Source organism: Girardinichthys multiradiatus, chromosome 22 (genome assembly GCF_021462225.1).
Source record: "Girardinichthys multiradiatus isolate DD_20200921_A chromosome 22, DD_fGirMul_XY1, whole genome shotgun sequence".
In the NCBI taxonomy this organism is placed as follows: Eukaryota; Metazoa; Chordata; class Actinopteri; order Cyprinodontiformes; family Goodeidae; genus Girardinichthys; species Girardinichthys multiradiatus.
Window position 1 is genome coordinate 40,109,007 of NC_061814.1, and position 20,659 is coordinate 40,129,665.

Here is a 20,659-nt window from a genome sequence, read left to right on the forward strand (position 1 = left end):
ATAATATATTTCTCTTAATTTTGATAAACAGGGTTTATAGCTATTGAAAAAAACAAAAATTCAGTTTCTCAGAAAATTTAAATTTTACATAACAATAAAGATGGGTTTTAATATAGAAATGTTATGTTATGGCCCACACAATCATGCCAAAGACTGCTAACTTAAAAGTCGACATTGACACGTTCCTCAAGTACGTTTAGCCACAAAATGGTAAATTGCCTGTACTTGTAAAACGCTTTACACTACAATCAGTCATCCACCCATTCATACATACACTGATAGTGTGTGTATGAATGGGTGGATGACTGTTTGTAGCATTGTAGTATTGTAGGGCTACAATGTAGCATTGTAGTGAGGCAACCATACAATACAGCCACACAGCCTTCTGACCGCCATCAGCGGGCAAGGGGAGTGAAGTGTCTTGCTTAAGTGTCACAACGACTGAGACGGACAGAGTGGGGGGGATGAACCGGCAACCCATGAAAGTTAATGTTGCATTTCCTCTGAAAAGTAAGGACCCAGAATCTGGAGGAAGAGTGAAGATGCACAGAATCCAAGCTGCATGAGGTCCAGTGGAAGGTTTCCACAGTCAGTGATGATTTTGGGCGACATGTCATCTGCTGGTGTTGGTCAACTGGGTTTTATCAAATCAATATCCAGCACAGGCGTCTAAAAATAAGCTATAAAGCATGTCATCCTTCCTTCTGCTGACAAACGTTGGGGAGAGGTTGATTTTGTTTTCCAGCAGCACCTGCTCACATTGTCAAAAGTACCTATATCTACTTCAATGACCATGGTGTCACTGTTTTTGGTTGGTCAGCAAAATAGCCTGAGCTAAACCCACAGAGAATCTCTGGATTATTGTCAAGAGTAAGCTGAGAGACACTGGACCCACCAGTGCAGGCAAGCTGAAGACCATTGAAGAAACCTCAGCAGAGACATAGTCTGATTGCCTCCATACCATGGTGCATTGATGCAGTAGCTTATGGAAAAGGAGCCCAGTATTGATTGCATATACTGTACAGAACATGGACTTGTTTTTCAGTGGGCTGACCTTTTGTTATCAAGAAGACACCATAATGAACTTAGCGATCTTTTAATTGGGGAATTTTAATAAATACATTTTAATGGAACAGTTTTTTCTTGGCTTACATGTTTTTAAATAGAAAGGTGGAATGATGAGAGTTGAGGTGTCTGACGAAGGAGCTAAACCTTTGGTGAGCTAGGGGGAGGCTCCCACTTCAACTAAAGGCATGCTCATAGGACATTACAAGTTAAATGGTAAATGGACTGAACTTATAGAGCGCTTTTCCAGTCATACAGACCACTCAAAGCGCTTTACACTAGAGCTGCATTACCCAATTGCACTCACTAACGCTCACACATTCACACACCGATACACAGATCGGTAGGCAATTTGAAGTTAAGTGTCTTGCCCAGGGGCACATTGACATATGGCAGGAGGAAGCTGGAATTGAACCCACAACCTTCTGATTGCAGATATATATATATATATATATATATATATATATATATATTATTATTATTATTTGCTGTGCTTGTATTTTGGTGTGTTATGCTATTAAAGTTTTAATGCTTTCAGCTTCAAACTGAAAAAGGTGCAATTGTCTGGTGACATCAGCTATTGCTGGTTATAGTATAGAAATGTGGCTGGTCTCTCAATAAACTGGTGAAAAGCTTAAAAACATTGCAATAATATACATACATTTTTGAAACCTATGTCAACACCCTCCAGTTTATTTTTGCAATATTGACTGACCTTTGCCCTGTATGTGGCCAAACTTCTAAAGCTTTATAAGAGAAGACTAACTTGTGTGTCAATGGCAAAGGAGGGTTGTACAAAGTACAACAGCCAATAATTTACTTTTATCAGGCATAAATAGTAGGGTTGGAGGGCCCTGTATGTAATTAATGCTGGGGAAGGTTCTTACATGTTTCATGAAGATCTATGTCAAGCATGGCCAAAATGCACTGCATATGACACTAATAAATAAGTAAGTAGAAGTTTATTTATACAGCACCTTTCAAAACATAGATCAGAAAGTGATGTACAGAAGAAAACTAAAAACATTATACATCAGGACATTGTAAAAAAATTGTAAATCCTACGGAGATCTGTTAATAAAATCATGAGATAAACTTTGAGAATTTTAAAATAGTTAAAATATTTAATATTCTGTATTAATGGTTTATTTTTGGGCTAACTTAAGTCTTATTAATGGGTTCCAGTGTCAGAATTTCTATTTGAGGTGAAATTTTGTTTGTTAAAAGACACACACAATGCTAGAGAAACAAAACTATAAAATACCAAACAGCTAAGTGCAGTATACCTGAATAACAAATAGTGAATGCTGTTATAAGATGACTAAATTTGAGGAAAGTAAAATCCAGGGCACAAACTCAACAAAGTTCGACTTTAGCACATTTAAGCCTGCTTTTCCTCTCCTCCAGCCAAGCTGAATGTGAGGTCACTGCACCACCCGTGGTCCAGTGTAGACATGCAGCCTCAGGTCAGTGAGCTGCAGCCTTCAGTCCAGCACACCCCAGAGAGGCACTGACCCGTTTAGTGCTGCACATGGGAAGAAAACGACCCTTTACATCACACACAAACAGCACTGGCTTTCTTCACAGTATGCAACAAATAGGAAATTCAAGCTTGTTAATAAATAGGTTATAGGGCTGACTGGTGATGTGGAAGGGTTTAGAGAAGGGGGTACTGTGAGCACATTGTAGAGATGTGTTCAGACTAGCACTTTGACACCCACAGCATCCCAAATAACAAGTACAACAGAGTAAAATCTGTTCAATTTAAACAGGAAAACATGTTCATATGCTCCAATAAGCTAATGTTTTGCTTTTATTATAGAAAAAATATTTTCTGTTCGAAGTTTTCCAAATTAAGACTATAACATAATGTCATTTAAGAGACAAATGTGCTGGCAGTTGATGTGAGAAGACTGTGCATCTGTCCCACACATATTTTCTCTACTCCAGTCACAACATGCACATATGGATTGTGTAAATTGGAAAAGCTATTGCATAAGTATTGCAGACCATGTCTTTATTGTAAGCCATAATCATGATGCAGTGCAAGTAAATAAAAATAAATAAAAACTTTACATAACCTGTCAGTTTGTTTTAATTGATCTTGTGGAATAGGAGATTATGTTAATTCTTGAAACCATTGTTGTGTAAAGCGTAAGCAATCACTGTGACTGCAATGAACACATCAAACTGCTGTGACACTCGGGATATTGGACATTTTTCCCAATCTTATGCATATTCTATTATCACGTTCTGGGTTTGGATCGGACCAAAGTGCAGATAAGAGCTTGGCAGCCGCATGATGAGAGAAAGGCTTCTCTTTAATTAAAGGTTTCCAAAACGTAACATAATCCAGCATGTACAAACATGAGTTGAGCCAAAAACTTACATGTGTTCACAGTTCTGTACCGTAGCAAAACTGAGCATAAACAGGGGTAGTGAACGAGGATGGAGGAACCAGCAGGGAACAAAGAACACAGACCAACTAATATACAGGGAGAAAAGAAAGGCAGGTAATCACAAGAACTAAGAACAGGTGTGGCAAGGAGACATGGAGGCATAAGGGACAGTTGGAACTAATTAACAATAAAGGAAAACATAGACCTAAGCACAGTTAACACAAAAACACAAACCAAGTCCAAGGATGTCATACCATGACATCTTTAGCATTGTGTCTCTGGACAATTCTCAATAAAACTTTTAAAGAAAGCTCCCAAAATACATGATCAATAGATGCATATCAATTCACCAAAATTATTAACATCCATCCTTATAGCAAATACAGGGATTTAAACTATAGTGTTCCACAAGGCTCAATTTTAGGTACTACTTTGGTTCAGAGTTTTCCAAATTATTATTTATGAGACAACTGTGCTGCCAGTTGGTCATAGAAACATACAGGTCCTTCTCAAAATATTAGCATATTTTGATTCAGTTAATTATTTTCCATAATGTCATGATGAAAATTTTACATTCATATATTTTAGATTCATTGTACAATAACTGAAATTTTTCAGGTCTTTTATTGTCTTAATACGGATGATTTTGGCATACAGCTCATGAAAACCCAAAATTCCTATCTCACAAAATTAGCATATCAAAAAAAAAGTGTGGCAGAAAACTCACAGTGCCAAAACCACTGGTAAATGGTTTACTGACCATGGTATCACTGTGCTCAATTGGCCTGCCAACTCTCCTGACCTGAACCCCATAGAGAATCTGTGGGATATTGTGAAGAGAACGTTGAGAGACTCAAGACCCAACACTCTGGATGAGCTAAAGGCCGCTATCGAAGCATCCTGGGCCTCCATAAGACCTCAGCGGTGCCACAGGCTGATTGCCTCCATGCCACGCCGCATTGAAGCAGTCATTTCTGCCAAAGGATTCCCGACCAAGCATTGAGTGCATAACTGTACATGATTATTTGAAGGTTGACGTTTTTTGTATTAAAAACACTTTTCTTTTATCGGTCGGATGAAATATGCTAATTTTGTGAGATAGGAATTTTGGGTTTTCATGAGCTGTATGCCAAGATCATCCGTATTAAGACAATAAAAGACCTGAAATATGTCAGTTAGTGTGCAATGAATCTAAAATATATGAATGTTAAATTTTCATCATGACATTATGGAAAATAATTAACTTTATCACAATATGCTAATATTTTGAGAAGGACCTGTATAAGCACTTTCCACCAAAAATCCCAAAACAGGACGGAGATCTCTTCTTGCCATCTCTGAGTGTTTTGTAGAAGAACCAACACTGTGAGGGAACTTGCAACAAATCTGCCCCTGGAAACTCCCGAAGGTGGGCAGTAAGAGCTCCTAAAGTCCTGAGGGTAGCTGAGAGTGTTTAAAAATGTAGCTTTTTAGTCTGGCTTGAAATTGAACTTCCGTAATTCTGCCAAGAATCAATTATTTTATTTATTTAATGTTTATCAAATTTAAAATAATTTTTTTGTGTGGACCTGTTGCATTTTTAATTTGATTTTGGAGCCATGTTTATCTTTTTAATCTAGTCTTTACTCTTTTTTTAGGTTTCATCATAAATTAAATGTTTGTGTCATTATAACCGTTAGTATTTTTTTGTTTTTTTTTAGAATTTTATAATCCTATTGTGCTTAGGTTTTTATATGGTGTTTCAAAATAACAAATATGATAGCAATTTGATTTCCTTAGTTCTATATTTTGTGATATTGCAAACTATTTGTGCTTATCCACCTGCAGGAGTACATATGTTGGCAAGCAGCTTCATATGAACATTGTTTCCTCACTTTTTTCATAGTAAAGCATAGTAAAGGTCTTTCTCCATGGACCTGATTACAAATCATGTATTTGGTGCAGGTCCCAGCCTGGAGCCAGGCCTGGGGTCGGTACTCGCCGGAGAGCGCCTGGTGGCCGGGTTGCTCCTCGCAAGACTGGAGAGGAGAGTCTGGCCGATAGTCGAACCTCGGCTTCAGGAGGAGCAGTGTGGTTTTCGTCCCGGCCGTGGAACACTGGACCAGCTCTACAGGGTACTCGAGGGTTCATGGGAGTTTGCCCAACTGGTTCACATGTGTTTTGTGGACCTGGAGAAAGCATTCAAGTGTGTCCCTCGTAGTGCCCTGTGAGTATGGAATCGGGGGTCCTTTATTAGGGGCTATCCGGTTCCTGTACGAGCGGAGCAGGAGTTTGATCCGCATTGCCGGCACTAAGTTAGACCTGTTCCCGGTGCATGTTGGACTCCGGCAGGGCTGCCCTTTGTCACCGGTCCTGTTCATAACTTTTATGGACAGGATTTCTAGACGCAGCGAAGGGCCGGAGGTGGTCTGGTTTGGGGACCAGAGGATTTCGTCTCTTCTTTTTGCAGATGACGTGGTCCTGCTGGCCCCCTCTAGCCAAGACCTACAGCATGCGCTGGGGCGGTTCGCAGCCAAGTGAAAAGCAGCTGGGATGAAGATCAGCTCCTCCAAGTCCGAGGCCATGGTTCTTGACCGGAAAAGGGTGGCTTGTCCTCTTCAGGTTGGAGGTGAGTTCCTGCCTCAAGTGGAGGAGTTCAAGTATGTCGGGGTCTTGTTCACAAGTGAGGGAAGAATGGAGCAGGAGATCGACAGACGGATCGGTGCGGCTACCGCAGTAATGGGGGCACTGTGCAGGTCCATTGTGGTGAAGAGAGAGCTGAGCCGAAAAGCGAAGCTCTCGATTTACCGGTCGGTCTACGTTCCTACCCTCACCTATGGCCATGAACTTTGGGTCATGACCGAAAGAACGAGATCCCGGATACAAGCACCTGAAATGAGCTTCCTCCGTAGGGTGGCTGGGCACTCCCTTAGAGATAGGGTGAGGAGCTCGGCCATCCGGGAGGGGCTCGGAGTAGAGCCGCTGCTCCTCCACATCGAGAGGAGCCAGTTTAGGTGGCTCGGGCATCTATACCGGATGCCTCCTGGACGCCTTCTTCGGGAGGTGTTCCAGGCACGTCCCACCGGGAGGAGGCCCAGGGGACGGCCCAGGACACGCTGGAGGGACTGTGTCTCTCGGCTGGCCTGGGAACGTCTTGGGCTCCCCCCGGAGGAGCTGGAGGAGGTGTCTGGAGAGAGGGACATCTGGGTGTCTCTGCTGAGTATGCTGCCCCCGCGACCCGGTCCCGGATAAGCGGAAGACGACGGGTACGAGTATTTGGTGTAGACAAAAACTGCAATGTTGCTATAATACCACTATAAATGACATTGTCTCTTGGTTTGTGGTTCTGAGTATTTAACACAAAAGGGTCCAGGAGAAAACCTAAAACAGCCACACCTTAAATAGGCTGTGTGAGATATAGAAAGTTAATTGCTCCTTATTTTACTCTTGTCAAGAGACATTTCCAAAGAGTTGCTTTCTTGATTTAAAACGTTCCCTGATAATACTGTGGAAAATTAAACTGAGTAATTAAGCCTTGTTGACCCTTAAGGTGTTTAAAATTAATGAAGCAGTGAAAACAACCTAACATTCCCGTGTACTTGTTTAACCTGTAGAAAAATAGAACTTCATACACACTGGTGGTCTGTGTAGTTTTGTCATGTGGTTTTAATGCTCCAGGCTACAAAATTCACGCTGCATTTGTATTTATCTGATTAATGAGCAGATAAGATTGGCTTGGTGTATGGTGACGTTGATGTACTGTACCCATTTACCCCCCACCACCAAGTTATAATGGACATGCCTTCAAGAACCTTTTGTTTTTTTGCACGGTTCCTTGCTTCATTGCATATGGAAAAAGAAACCAAGAAATGAAAGCAAAAAGCCAGCTAAGAACAGAGGGAGTTGATGAATAAAAGGTTGATTTCATTCTGGATCCCATGTTTTTCTGTTGCTGTTGTTTTTTAGCATCGTGCAAAAATTAGAGCCAACTCTCATTTTAAATTCTGCTTCCAATAAACCAGACTTTTTTATGTTAAGTTTCGTTTGGGTTATGCAGCTCACTTGTGAGGAATTTCTGAAAGTTCCTGTGAATACTTGGCTGCTTTAAATGTTATTTTCACCAAGTTCCTAACCTAAATTAACCTTATAAAACCTAATAACCTGTATCTAAAAGTCATGCAGTGACTATTCTTAATGGATCAATTTTTCCAGAGCCTGGGCATCAACATTGGGTTATTTCCCTACATGTGGTTGAATGTGACAAACTGCTGTTTGTGTTTGTGAATATGTAACCCAATTCTCTACAAAATGGCCACCAAGATGAGCCCCTCTTAAAGCCACCTTGACCTTTTATGTGCCTCAGTGGACCATGTCTTACTTAGGTAAAGCCAGCATCCCAGCAGCATAAAGTGACAGCTGCTCCATTGATTATAATAGAACAGTTCTCACACTGTCCCTTGCACTTCACACGGCACCTGTCGAGACACACTCTCAAGCAGAAATCTATAAATGCTCTGCACGGCTTGATGTGTTATGTTAGATTTGATTCAGAACGAGGGACTTAAGTGGACCCGATGCTATAATGCTTCTGTGCTGTTGAGGGAGATAGCCAGAGAGATGAGTTTGCAAGTAGTGTAAGTAGTGTCAGGCAGCTAAAAGACAGAGATAGAAATAGAAGTGTTCTTATTAAAACTTGACTTGAATGAAACTGAAACACCTGGTTTTAGACCACAATAATTTATTAGTATGGTGTAGGGCCTCCTTTTGCGGCCAATACAGCGTCAATTCGTCTTGGGAATGACATATACAAGTCCTGCACAGTGGTCAGAGGGATTTTAAGCCGTTCTTCTTGCAGGATAGTGGCCAGGTCACTACGTGATACTGATGGAGGAAAACGTTTCCTGACTCGCTCCTCCAAAACACCCCAAAGTGGCTCAATAATATTTAGATCTGGTGACTGTGCAGGCCATGGGAGATGTTCAACTTCACTTTCATGTTCATCAAACCAATCTTTCACCAGTCTTGCTGCATTGTCATCCTGATACACGGCACCGCCTTCAGGATACAAAGTTTGAACCATTGGATGCACATGGTCCTCAAGAATGGTTCGGTAGTCCTTGGCAGTGACGCGCCCATCTAGTACAAGTATTGGGTCAAGGGAATGCCATGATATGGCAGCCCAAACCATCACTGATCCACCCCCATGCTTCACTCTGGGCATGCAACAGTCTGGGTGGTACGCTTCTTTGGAGCTTCTCCACACCGTAACTCTCCCGGATGTGGGGAAAACAGTAAAGGTGGACTCATCAGAGAACAATACATGTTTCACATTGTCCACAGCCCAAGATTTGCGCTCCTTGCACCATTGAAACCGACGTTTGGCATTGGCATGAGTGACCAAAGGTTTGGCTATAGCAGCCCGGCCGTGTATATTGACCTTGTGGAGCTCCCGACGGACAGTTCTGGTGGAAACAGGAGAGTTGAGGTGCACATTTAATTCTGCCGTGATTTGGGCAGTCGTGGTTTTATGTTTTTTGGATACAATCCGGGTTAGCACCCGAACATCCCTTTTAGACAGCTTCCTCTTGCGTCCACAGTTAATCCTGTTGGATGTGGTTCGTCCTTCTTGGTGGTATGCTGACATTACCCTGGATACCGTGGCTCTTGATACATCACAAAGACTTGCTGTCTTGGTCACAGTTGCGCCAGCAAGACGTGCACCAACAAGTTGTCCTCTTTTGAACTCTAGGAATGTCACCCATAATGTTGTGTGCATTTCAATATTTTGAGCAAAACTGTGCTCTTACCCTGCTAATTGAACCTTCACACTCTGCTCTTACTGGTGCAATGTGCAATCAATGAAGACTGGCTACCAGGCTGGTCCAATTTAGCCATGAAACCTCCCACACTAAAATGACAGGTGTTTCACTTTCATTGTCCAACCCCTGTATATATATATATATAAAATGCAATCAGTCAGAGAGCAATTGGACTTCAGTGCCCAGGGAGGCATCCAATCATAATTTTCTTATCTCCTTCCAGGTCAGTTTCTGCCTGTGTCTATGAAAAGAGCAAAGGTTGTGGCACAGAACAGAAATTCAGTCATCACATTTCCACACATTGCCATGAGATTGGATTTTGTTATAACATTCAAATTTAAATTTCACCCACTGACTTGCTTCTTATTTGTGGAGCTTTCATTCATAGCTGTGGCTAATAGCTGGTGGGAATGGTGTTTAGTAATGTCCTCCAAAAATGATATCAGTTGTCCATGAAGAACATTGCAACAAGGCATTAAGATAATTAATATGAATTATTGGCATTGTTACCAATAATGCAAAATAAACTAACTCAGGTACGATTTGAGTGGTTGATCTCTTTTTTTAATATTTGCCACACATAAAACAATATCTTCCTTTGAACAAATGGCCTCAACCATTGTAAGAATACTGATTTCCATCCATCCTGCAGCTAGACACAAAAAACACTTCTTCAAGAAGCACTACAGTTTCAAGTTGATTTATCGAGGTTTATGGTATTTATGTCAGTGAACTTTAACTGTTAAGTCCTATCACATATTCTATGCTGGATTTAGGTCTGGACTTTGACTGGGCCATTCTAACACACTTTGATTGTGGTCACACTGTGGCTCTGGCTGTATGTACAACATATGGTTGTTATCCTGCTGGCTGGTGAACCCACGCTCTTGTCTCAAGTCTCTTGAAGACTCTAACAGATCATCCATTTTCCAACTAGCTCTGAACACCTTTCTGTCCATCCAAAAGAACAACATCCCCACAGCATGTTGCTGCCACCACCCTGTGTCATTTTGGGAATGGGGTCTTCAGGATGATGTGCACTTTTAGTTTTCCTTCTCACATGAGGGTAGAACAAACTTTTAATTGTATTTTTGATACTCTTCCACACAGCCCAAACTTGTGGAGTGAACATCAAATAGTATATCTCTGCAGGTCCTGCAGTTACCATGGACCCCTCGGCTGCTTCTCTGATTAATGCTCTCCTTGCCCAGCTTAGATGGATGGCCAAGCCTTGGTAAGTTTGCAGTTCTGAGTAAAAGAAGATATGAAGCCCTGGAGAGAATCCATGGACGAGATGAATGAAGCAGGGAAGATTGTGGGATGACCGGAGTAGAAGAAGACGTCGGAGCCTGGGGAGCGGGAATATCGGTTTGAGAGACGAGATCGGAGGAGGACCACTGCAGAAGCCGGGCCGGGTGACATGGCGGGAGCCGGGATGAAGGCAGGTCGACCTTGGCAATGCTTAGTAGGAGGATTGGAGGAGTTCTTAAGACGCTGTCCACATGCCCGGAGCTGAGACGACGGGAAATGGTGCCATCAAGGCAGGAGCCCAGTCGAACGCTCCTACAAGCGGAGGAGGAGGAAGGAGGGCGGAATTCGTCACAAAACAGTGTGAGGAACCACCAAGTCGCCAGAAACTAGTCGGACATGTCGTAGCTGATCTTCGAAGCTCAGCAGAAGAGCGGTGTTTTCCATGCAGAGGGTCTTTGAAAGTGATGCCCTGGGAGATGATTGGCTGAGGAGGAGTGCGGACCTGCCGTTGATTGGAGCAGCCAGTGAGGAGTGACTGGACGAGGCAGGGTGGTGAGTCTTCCATGTTGAATTTTCGTTTAAACTCCATGTGACAAAATGTGAAATAGGCTAAGGGGTATGAATAATTTTGCAAGGCAGAGTAGATGTTTGCAGGTAGTGAGTACCCCAAAGAATATATAATACAGTAAATGCAGATATAACATGGAAGGTACATTTTTACGAGTATACTTTGTAAACAAGCAGCCAGTAAAGCAGATCGGGGATCATCAATGTGGATCAATTGGTTTCTCCTCATTAGCACTGCCACGCTACCCTATTGGAGGTCTCCTGGCTGGTTGGCTATAATTTCTACGCAGGGACTTGGTTTACAGTCAAAGGGCAATACTTCATCTTCCTTTCTGACTTGGACAGAGTAATTGCTTTTTTCTCCCCCAGTGACGTGTTTTACCTGGAGTTTATTTCAAGTCCACAGCTAGAACAACCTTTCACTCTAATCAGAAACTCTCCTTCAATGTGGCTTTATGCGGAGATAATGAGTTAATCATGGGGATAGGAAAACGGAGTGGGATTGCTAATTATGGAGTTAATGCCGTGGAAAGAAACTGTGGATAAGAAATTGAACAGCAGCCTCCCTCAGGTGAGAATGTGTTGATGGTGTACACATCTGCACCTGCCAGTCCATGTGGGTAAACGTGTGGAAATGTGTGTGAGTCTGTAAGAGTTTTAATACACCCATGCAAAAACACATGGGCAAATAGCTTTGCATGTGTGCCAAGAATATGAACATTTAGCCTCTCTTCTCTGGGAAGACTCATTATAAAACAAATGCCTCACAGGCCCTTATAAGCAGTGCTTAATAGGTCTTACAAAAACTAATCAAGGGGTCTCCATGCTCCCACACAAGCACAAACTTATAGCTGGCAGTTGGTTCACCTTAACACACACCGAAGATTCTCATCCTCATATTCACGGGCAAATATAAATCCAGAAAATGTTTGAAATACACAACAAGCTACAAAATAAGAACAAAAAAGCCACAAGCTGGATTACTTCAATAAGGAGTTAACTACAACTACATCTCCAAAAGTTAGAATATTGTGACAAAAAGTGAAACTCATATTATTTAGATTTATCACACATATAGTGAAATAATTAAAGCCGTTCTGTCTTTTAATTTTGATTATAATAGCTTACAGATAATAAAAAGCCCAAATGTTGTCACAAAGATTTGAAAATTGCAGAGGATGAATGAAAAAGTATCTGAACCAACAATGCAGATGACCTGAAAGTCGCTATCAAAGCAATCTGGGCTTCCATAACACCTCGGCAGAACCACAGGCTGATCGCCAACACGCCATGCCGCACTGGTGCAGTAATTCATGCAAAAGGAGCCCTGACCAAGTAGAGTGCGTAGAAATAAACATATGTTTACAACCCTGACATTCCTGTTAAAAATATCCTTTCTCTATTCATCTTATGTAATATTCAAATTTTCTTGGACACTTATTACTCATATTACCTGTAAGCAATAATCATCAAAATAAAAATTAAAAAGCTTGAAATATTTTACTCTATGTGTAATGAATTTCTCTGATATTTGAGTATTATTTTCTGAAACAAGTGACAAAAAATATAGAATATAGAACCAATTATTGTCGCTGTACTTGTAAACCAGTTCATTTTCTTTTTTACCTTGGATTTTGTCCTGTAAATTAACTAAACTTATTCAGCCTTTTCCTAAACTGATTACTCGAAGTGCTTTTACACAGCACTGCTTTAGGTGGTCGCAACAACATCAATACATTGATGTGCAGATTTATAGTGACCTCAGGTTAGGTCCGTTGCCCAATGGCCCATCTACATGTGGTGGGGAAGCTGGGAGTAAACTCTCAACCTTCACTTAGGGTACCACTTAGGGTGGTACCATTACAGAATGCCACCTGTGTAATAAGTTCATTCATAAAAATTACCTTGCTACTAAATATTTCATAGTCAGCAATGTGAAGGCAATTAGGATCAACAGCAACTTAAAAACAAACTGATAGGCTATGTACAGTGACAGATAGCTACAGACCCCAAAGTTCATGTAGCCTCCAGATTAACTCAAGAACAGTGCGTGGAGAGCTTCGTGGCATGGGTTTGCATGGCTAGACAGCAGCATACAAGGCTTGCATCACCAGGTATGATGCAAAATACGAGATGCAGAGGTGTAAAGCAAGTTTTCTAAACTCTGGTTCTTAGGGCCCACTGTGTCACGTGTTTCAGTTGTTTCCCTTCTGCCACACACCTGACTTAAATGAATGGGTCTGAAGCATTTGGTGGCCTGCTACAATCATTTGAATCAGGTGTGCTGGGGCAGAGAGACAACTGAAACACAAAGCATCTGTGGGCCCTGAGGAGCAGGATTGAGAAACACTGGTGTAAGCACACCACCACTGCACTCCAGAGATGTGGAGATGTTCTCGGGAGATGAATAATGCCTCTCTGTCTGGCAATCCATTGGAGGAGTCTTGGTTTTGGCAATTGCGGGGCTATTTTTTCAGAGTTGGGCTTGGGCTCTAGTTCCAGAGAAAGGCACTCTTAAAGCTTCAACATCTCAAACCAGCTCCCCACATGCATCTATGATCCTGTTATCAGTTCCCCACTGTAGGCGCAGACTAGTCCAGGTGCCCACAGCTACGTTTACATGCACAAAATTTCACGATCGGATTAAAATGTATTCGGATTAAAAAACAAAAAATAATCGGATTTTACCGTTTATACGGACATAAGTAATCGGAATAAAATCGTCGATTGGACTAAAAATGTGTCATTTAAATTTGCTGATTGGAATATTCTGTTAGCATCTATCCAGAGCAACCAGCCACTCAAGGCGTAAATACGTGACGTTGACATGAGGTGCACATGCGCACTCAGGTCAATTTGCCTCATTCAGAATAACTTGATCCTGTCAGGCATTTACATGCATGTCAATCGGATTGTCAATCAGCATAAACCACCATTCTCAATCGGATTTCCATTTCATTCCAACCCTGCCGAATCCAATCAGAATATTCCGACTGACATGTTTACATGACACATTTTTAGTCCGATCGGCGTTTATTCCGATTACTTATGTCCATGTAAATGTAGATCCCTTTATTCAGCCCAAAGGGCCAAAAATAGCTACACAAGCATCAGAACTGGACCATAGAGTACTGGAAGAAGGTCTCTTGGTCTGATGAAACTTGCTGTCGTTATATACCATGGATAGCTGCACGTGTGTCGGTTGCTTACCTGGGAAATACAAGGCACCACAGTGTAACACTTTGAACGGTGTTACGCTGGGAAACCTTGGGTCTTGCGATCCTTTGACATATACCACCTACCAAAGAATTGGTGCAGACCATGTACAACCTTTGATGGAGACAATATTCCGTAGCAGGAGAGTCTGTACTACCACATGGGAAAAAGTGTTCAGGAAGGATTTGAGGAGCGCAACAACCAGTTTGAGATGTTGACTTGACCTCTTACTCCAATTAAGCATCTGTGTGATGTGCATGAAAAACAAGTCTGATCCCTTTAGCTCCAACCTCACAACTTTCAGAACTTTAAGAATTTACTAAATCTACATCTTGGGCATTTGAACCACTGCAGTCCTTGCCTCAGTAGGTCAGGGCTGTTTTGACAACAAAAGAGGGACCGAACACTATTAAACTGATTTGTTATTTTTTAGACGGAAATAACTTTTCATTTTCTATTTAAGCAAAGTGGAAAAAAAAGCTTTTAAACCTTATGTAACTAGAAGAAGCAGCAAATGCGCAGCCAATTATTCCTTATCAGAGAATTACATTGACCACATGCTGACACCAGCTTATTTCTTTTTTTCTCTACTAATTTTTCACTCACCACCTGCAGCTGCTCATTGTGAATGCAACATCTGCCCCTGTTCTTTTCCTGCATATCAATACTTGAGTTAGTAAACCTGAATAACCTCTTCTTTTGGTGTCAATTTTCTCCTTCCTAGCATTTTAATCCCCCACCCATAGATGGCAGAGAGACAGATCTGTTGTTGCTGATGAGGAGTGCCGCACCCGTTGACAAGATGGGAGATGGCTATGGCCGCGGAACTTCAGGGCATGTCCAAGTCTGCCCCCCTGTGGCAGGGATCACAAGCATGTCATCTGTTCTGCTTCCAGTGTTTATTGGATGCAGATGCTGTTCATTCAAAGGTTATTGTTTCTTTGTGTTGGAGTGCTGGTGAGTGAAGGAAGCCAGCTATCCAATTAGAGCAGAACAGATTAGGGGAGTGTTTTACATTACAAAGTAAGACCGTCAGCCTCTGGTGGCTGAACGTCAGTGTATTCAAAGTGTGTCTTACTGTGAAAATCCTGTTGTAGTTTTCTGTGGTTGTCCGTCTCTGGCAGGCGTATTGAGAAACCTTGTTCACAGGAGCAGGCTTAGGAGTTTCTGGCAGGATCTCCTGTGTACAAAAAATTACCAGAGACTCACAAACTCATGGTCATATTTTCCTCTGAGTCCAAACTGCTGATGGTCTAAATGTGTAAATGTGTGTAAGGCCATTTCCTGATGAGCACATAGTCAAGAGTTCAAATTCAATTACATCAAAATGCAGCCATTTGCCTTGGAGAAGTTATTTTTATGTGTCTCCAGGGCAACAGGCTAATGACACTCATCTCACAGTCTGGTGGCATCCAAATCCATTACACTACCTAACCCGTGGCATTGCAAATCTGCATGTCATCATCCAATTTTCCTCCTGTAAATTGCCTTTTCATTCGACAAATAAAATGTTCTACGTTTGTAATATAAGCTGCAAGAGGATTACCAAAGTAATTTTTAATATGCGTGGCAACAATTACACATCATAAAATGTAACATGCCATTATTTAACAATTATCCGTTGATGTGGGTGGAGAGGATGTTTTTGGAAAGTATTCATTCCACTGTTTCACATTTTGTTAAATTTTAACCACAAATTCAATATATTTTATTTTAATTATATGTGGTAAACATATAATTAAGTAGGGCAATGATTGTGAAGCTGATGGCAAAGGACACAAGTATTTTAAATAAAATTCAAAGATGTGCAGCATACAAAGTATTCATCCTCTTTTACTCGTTTCCCCTTAAATTGAATCAACCAAATTGCCTTAAAAAATCATGTGACTAACAAATAAAGTCCACCTGTATAAATCATGGTTATTAACCAATAACCAAAGCTTAAACAAATCACAGAGCACTGTTCAATCCACTATCTATGAATAGAAAGAGTTTTCTACATTGTCCAACCCACAATACATTGTCATCCACCTAAACAGGCTGGGCAAGACAGCATTAGTCAGAAATGCAGCCAAATGACCCATAGTAACTCTGGAGGAGCTGCAGAGATCCACAACTTTGGTCAGAGAAACTGTTGACAGGACAACTATAAGTTGTTCGCTCCACAAATCAGGCTTTAATGGAGAAGGGGCAAGATTGACAAAATGTTGCAAGGAATCCACAATGAATTCCATCTGCAGATAGCCATAAGCCTCGTTGGGGACACAGTTAATATGTGGAAGAAGGTACTCTGGACAGATGAGACAAAAATTATGACCTACATGCTAAAAGCCACCATCCTATCAGTGACACATAGTGGTGTTAGCATCACAGTGTGGGGATGGTTTTAATCTGCATGCACAGGGAAGCTGTCAGAGTTGATGGGAAGAGAGAGTTAAACACAGGGTGATCCTGGAGGAAATAGAGACTGCCCTTCAGATACTTGAGACTGGCATGAAGGTCCACCTAAAACATAAAGCCAAAGCTGCAGTGGAATGCTTCAGATCACAGCATGTCCAATGTAAATGGCTTAGATATACATCTGAATCTAATTGATGGCAGACCTGAAATGACTTATATTTGTAAAAGTAAAAGTATGTATTTTTCTTCTTCCACTTCCCATTTATGTGCTATTTTGCTTTGGTTTATCATGTTAAATCCCAGTAAAATAAGTTTGTGGTTATAACCAGAAACCGTTCAAGGTATCAGTATGTTTTTACTCTTGGAAAGACAGTCACTATGCAGGGATTGATACTGCGGGAGGAAAACATTGTCCTTAATATATGTTAAAAGGATTTAACATATTTCTCACACTGCTGGGTGGGATTCAGAAATGTTCAGCATTTATTCTCCTCCAGGATCCTTTCTTGTTTCCCACCTGAAAAAATCAGCTTTGAATTTATTTCATGCCACAATTTGTCTGGCAGCCAAAAGTAATACTGCCTTCAACATTTCCTATCTGTTTTTCCTTACAACACAACAAGAAGGGATTCACCTTTGCTATTCTATCTTAACCGCACTTTGTTTAATCCAATGTGTCATTGTGGGTCCATGGAGAAAAGCCTCCATGCATCAGCATGCGAGGTTGGTTTCCCCATCTGGGCTCAGTTATTATGCAGGCATATTATACAAGAGATAGGAAGTTAAAGCTCAGAGGTAACACATCCTCTCCTGGGCTTCTCTCCAGTGTCCTCTCCACCTTTGCTCTGTGACTTAGATGTTACTAAACCAATGTGTGCAGTGTGCACGCTGGGGCTTCGTTTCTCCACACACACACACACACCATATGCTGAGATGAAAGGGCACCATAAGCTTGGCTACATCTCACACAGTCTTGTATTAACATTGAAACTGTCGAGACAATCCAGGGTTGTAGCTCCCTCCACATTAATGCCTGTCACACAAGCCAAGGAGTGGGTTAATAAAATCTTCTTAGGGCAGCGAACAGGCCAAGGATCTTCCAGATTCCACTTCTTCTGGGAAGTGTTATGGCCCTGCACCTATGCACTTCCTCCTGAGACACCGGGCCCACCTGTCTCCCAAAGCACATACATCCTCACAAGCTCTGAATTTCTAGAAGCCATTTACATTTTCATTATTTTCAAGTGAGGAATTCTTACCACATTTTCCACTTAAAGAGGCTTTACAGCCACTCTGCAAACCAGAAAATAAAATATCCCATTTCAGTAGGTTTAATACCACAAGTTTCCCTGGGTTTAAAATACAGCATCTACACACTATCATGAGAGGCAATAAACCTAAGTACACAGCAGCAGCATAGGCAGGCAACTTTTTTGTGTGTTTTTATCTTTGCACTGCTTGTTAAACAGAAAAACAGTCTAAAGACAGTTTACAAGACAAACTGGTACAATTCAACTCCAGTTACACGGAATCAAATTCAGACCAGATTTAGTTTAAATCAGTCCAGTTAATTTGAATAAAATCTAATCATACAGTTAAATTGAGATGTAATTATACACAATCCAATTTGATCCAGATTATTACACAATACATTTCAGGTCATGCCATGTAGTAAAAGGTTAGGAATCTAAGGAAGTCCAGTCAGCTGCAACAATAGTAAACATCTGGCAACAGTGGAGATTAATGATTTCTTTTTATCAAGTATAACGCTTCAGCCAGAACCAGGGTCAGAATATGATCAATCATCTGCTGCGAGTGACTTGCAAGGGAGGAAAACAAAGATTACATAGGTAATAGCAGCAATAGCTGCTGCAAAGCCTCTGCCCAGGAAAGTGACACAGCTAAACGAAAACGCATAGAGGCAGAGGGGTAGGAGTAAATTCTGTGTGAAAGTTAGAAAAAAAAAGAGTACACAGAGGAAGTGTCAGCAATAGCTCTGTTAATGGTTACATCTAAGAAAGCAACGCATGCGCAACCCTGAAGCCCCAGCGCACGTGCCAAAGCGTTATTGGAAGCAACAGCTCCATGAACGGCTCTGTCCAGGAAAGAGACACATCTTAAACCTAGAAGAAGCCATGAGCCAGAAGTACTTTCTATGGGAAAGAATAGGAACACGAAAATGCCTTTAATAGCAAGTTTTCTAATTGCTTTATTCTAGAAAAAGACACAGATGAACTCAGAAGCACTGAGCCAGGACTTCCTATGTGTGAAGCTGCTATTTTTGAGAACTTTTAACTGAATGATGCTAAGTAGGGAGAGAAAGCCCACTTTGATGTAACTGAAAGAACGATTTATACAGTACTTTTAGGCGCAAACGTTTTACTGAGAAACAGCTGCAGCATCTTTCCATTTGTCCTCAAGGCATACCCTAAGTGCCTGCTCAGTGTCTGTGTGCTTGAGACACAGTTTACCTTTGTGAGGTCGTATATTGGTCATTTACTCCAATGCATCTTCCCTCACTTTAAACTTGACTATGGCGAGTTTGACTTTGCTTTATGCTTACAGATATTAATGGAAGGCTCAAGATCCAAACCCATGAAACCATCTGGTCACACTAAGGGGAATTTGGCAGCCTGATTCTTTTGTTTTTTGGAGTTGTTTATAAGTGGAAGATTTTGCAGAGACTCACAGAATAGCTGCAGCCAGAACTCTCCCCTCTGACCATTTCATCAGCTCAGACAATATCCTGATTTTATTAAAGAGGAGCATCGTGACCAAATTATATATAAGAAATCTGAATTTATTATGAGTTTAGGGCTGTAAAATTATGAGAAAAAATAAGTTATGAGTTAGTGCTGCTGCCCCTTTGTCCAAGACAATTTCAACTTTCTGTATGTGTCAGTTGTTCAGTATCACTGTGTTTTTGACAGTGTATTATTAACTTAAAATGTCAAATCACATCCAAGCTTACTTTATTTGTAATAAGTCAGTTAAAAGTAACCAGTTACAAAGTCTAAGGTCAGCTTACAAAATATCAGACAACATAATGTCTATTTCTATTGACAAGCCTCACTGCAGAAGTCTCTAATTAAGAGCATAGGCTACCAGGAGCTGCCAATCAAATTTATGTAGGAACAACACTGTGAAAAGATTATGAAAGATTGTGTTTGGCTGTGTAAGATAGTTTCTTCAAAGAGAAATATATTCAAGGAAGCTAAACATCTTCCACAACATTGAATGTTACAAGTTCACCCTGAGGTTAGATTCAGCAATGCTCAGATATATTGCAGACGTATGTACACTACATGTCAGACTTGCAGAGTTTAGGGGTTAACAAGGCCAAGGTAAAGATGTTTGGCCAAACTGCAAAGCTCTGTGTTCAGTAAAATGTGTTTGTTGGACTCCTACCAGTCATTAATTTAGCTATGAACTTTGTATACTAAACTACTGGTATGTCAAATGTGAGGCCCTTTCTTTTTGACAGCTAAAGAAAAGCTTTAACTGGACCATTCAACACGACAATGACTAAAATCTGACTGCACTGTTCAATGCTTAGGATTAATTGGAATCTATGTACCTGACTTTTGTGAAGAGCCTTGAGACAACATGTGTTGTGAATTGGCGCTATATAAATAAACTGAATTTAATTTAATTAAAATGTAGTGGCTTACATAAACAAATGTCTACAAGTTTTTAATTTACCAATTTGATAAAACTGACCCATACAAACCTGAATGAGGTGTTTGGTCTGTACAGGAACAGGTCTTCCTTCTCTCATGCTGTCCGTGAACCAGCTGATGTTCAACACATTTACTGTGGAAAGATCCGACAAAGAGCAACCCTTAAGCCATGCCCAGAGGGAAGACGACTGGCTGTCCTCTGACACCACATGAGTGACTGTGTCACTGTGAAGAAAAGAGAACAAATTCTGTCATGGTTCGCTTCTCCAAGTTTTTACATTTT

At 41.1% G+C, this 20,659-nt stretch overlaps 1 protein-coding gene across 1 annotated transcript in view; it reads right to left on the minus strand.

Annotated features, from left to right (window-relative positions):
* The window catches only part of dntt (deoxynucleotidyltransferase, terminal), a 118,898-nt gene that overhangs the window by 89,783 nt on the left and 8,456 nt on the right, over positions 1-20,659 (minus strand). Inside the window, exons 2-3 of the mRNA XM_047352093.1 lie at positions 20,427-20,601; positions 15,375-15,476 (exon numbers count right to left, since the gene is read on the minus strand). Coding sequence (XP_047208049.1) covers positions 15,375-15,476; positions 20,427-20,601 — 277 coding nt within the window. The remainder of the gene's footprint in view (positions 1-15,374; positions 15,477-20,426; positions 20,602-20,659) is intronic.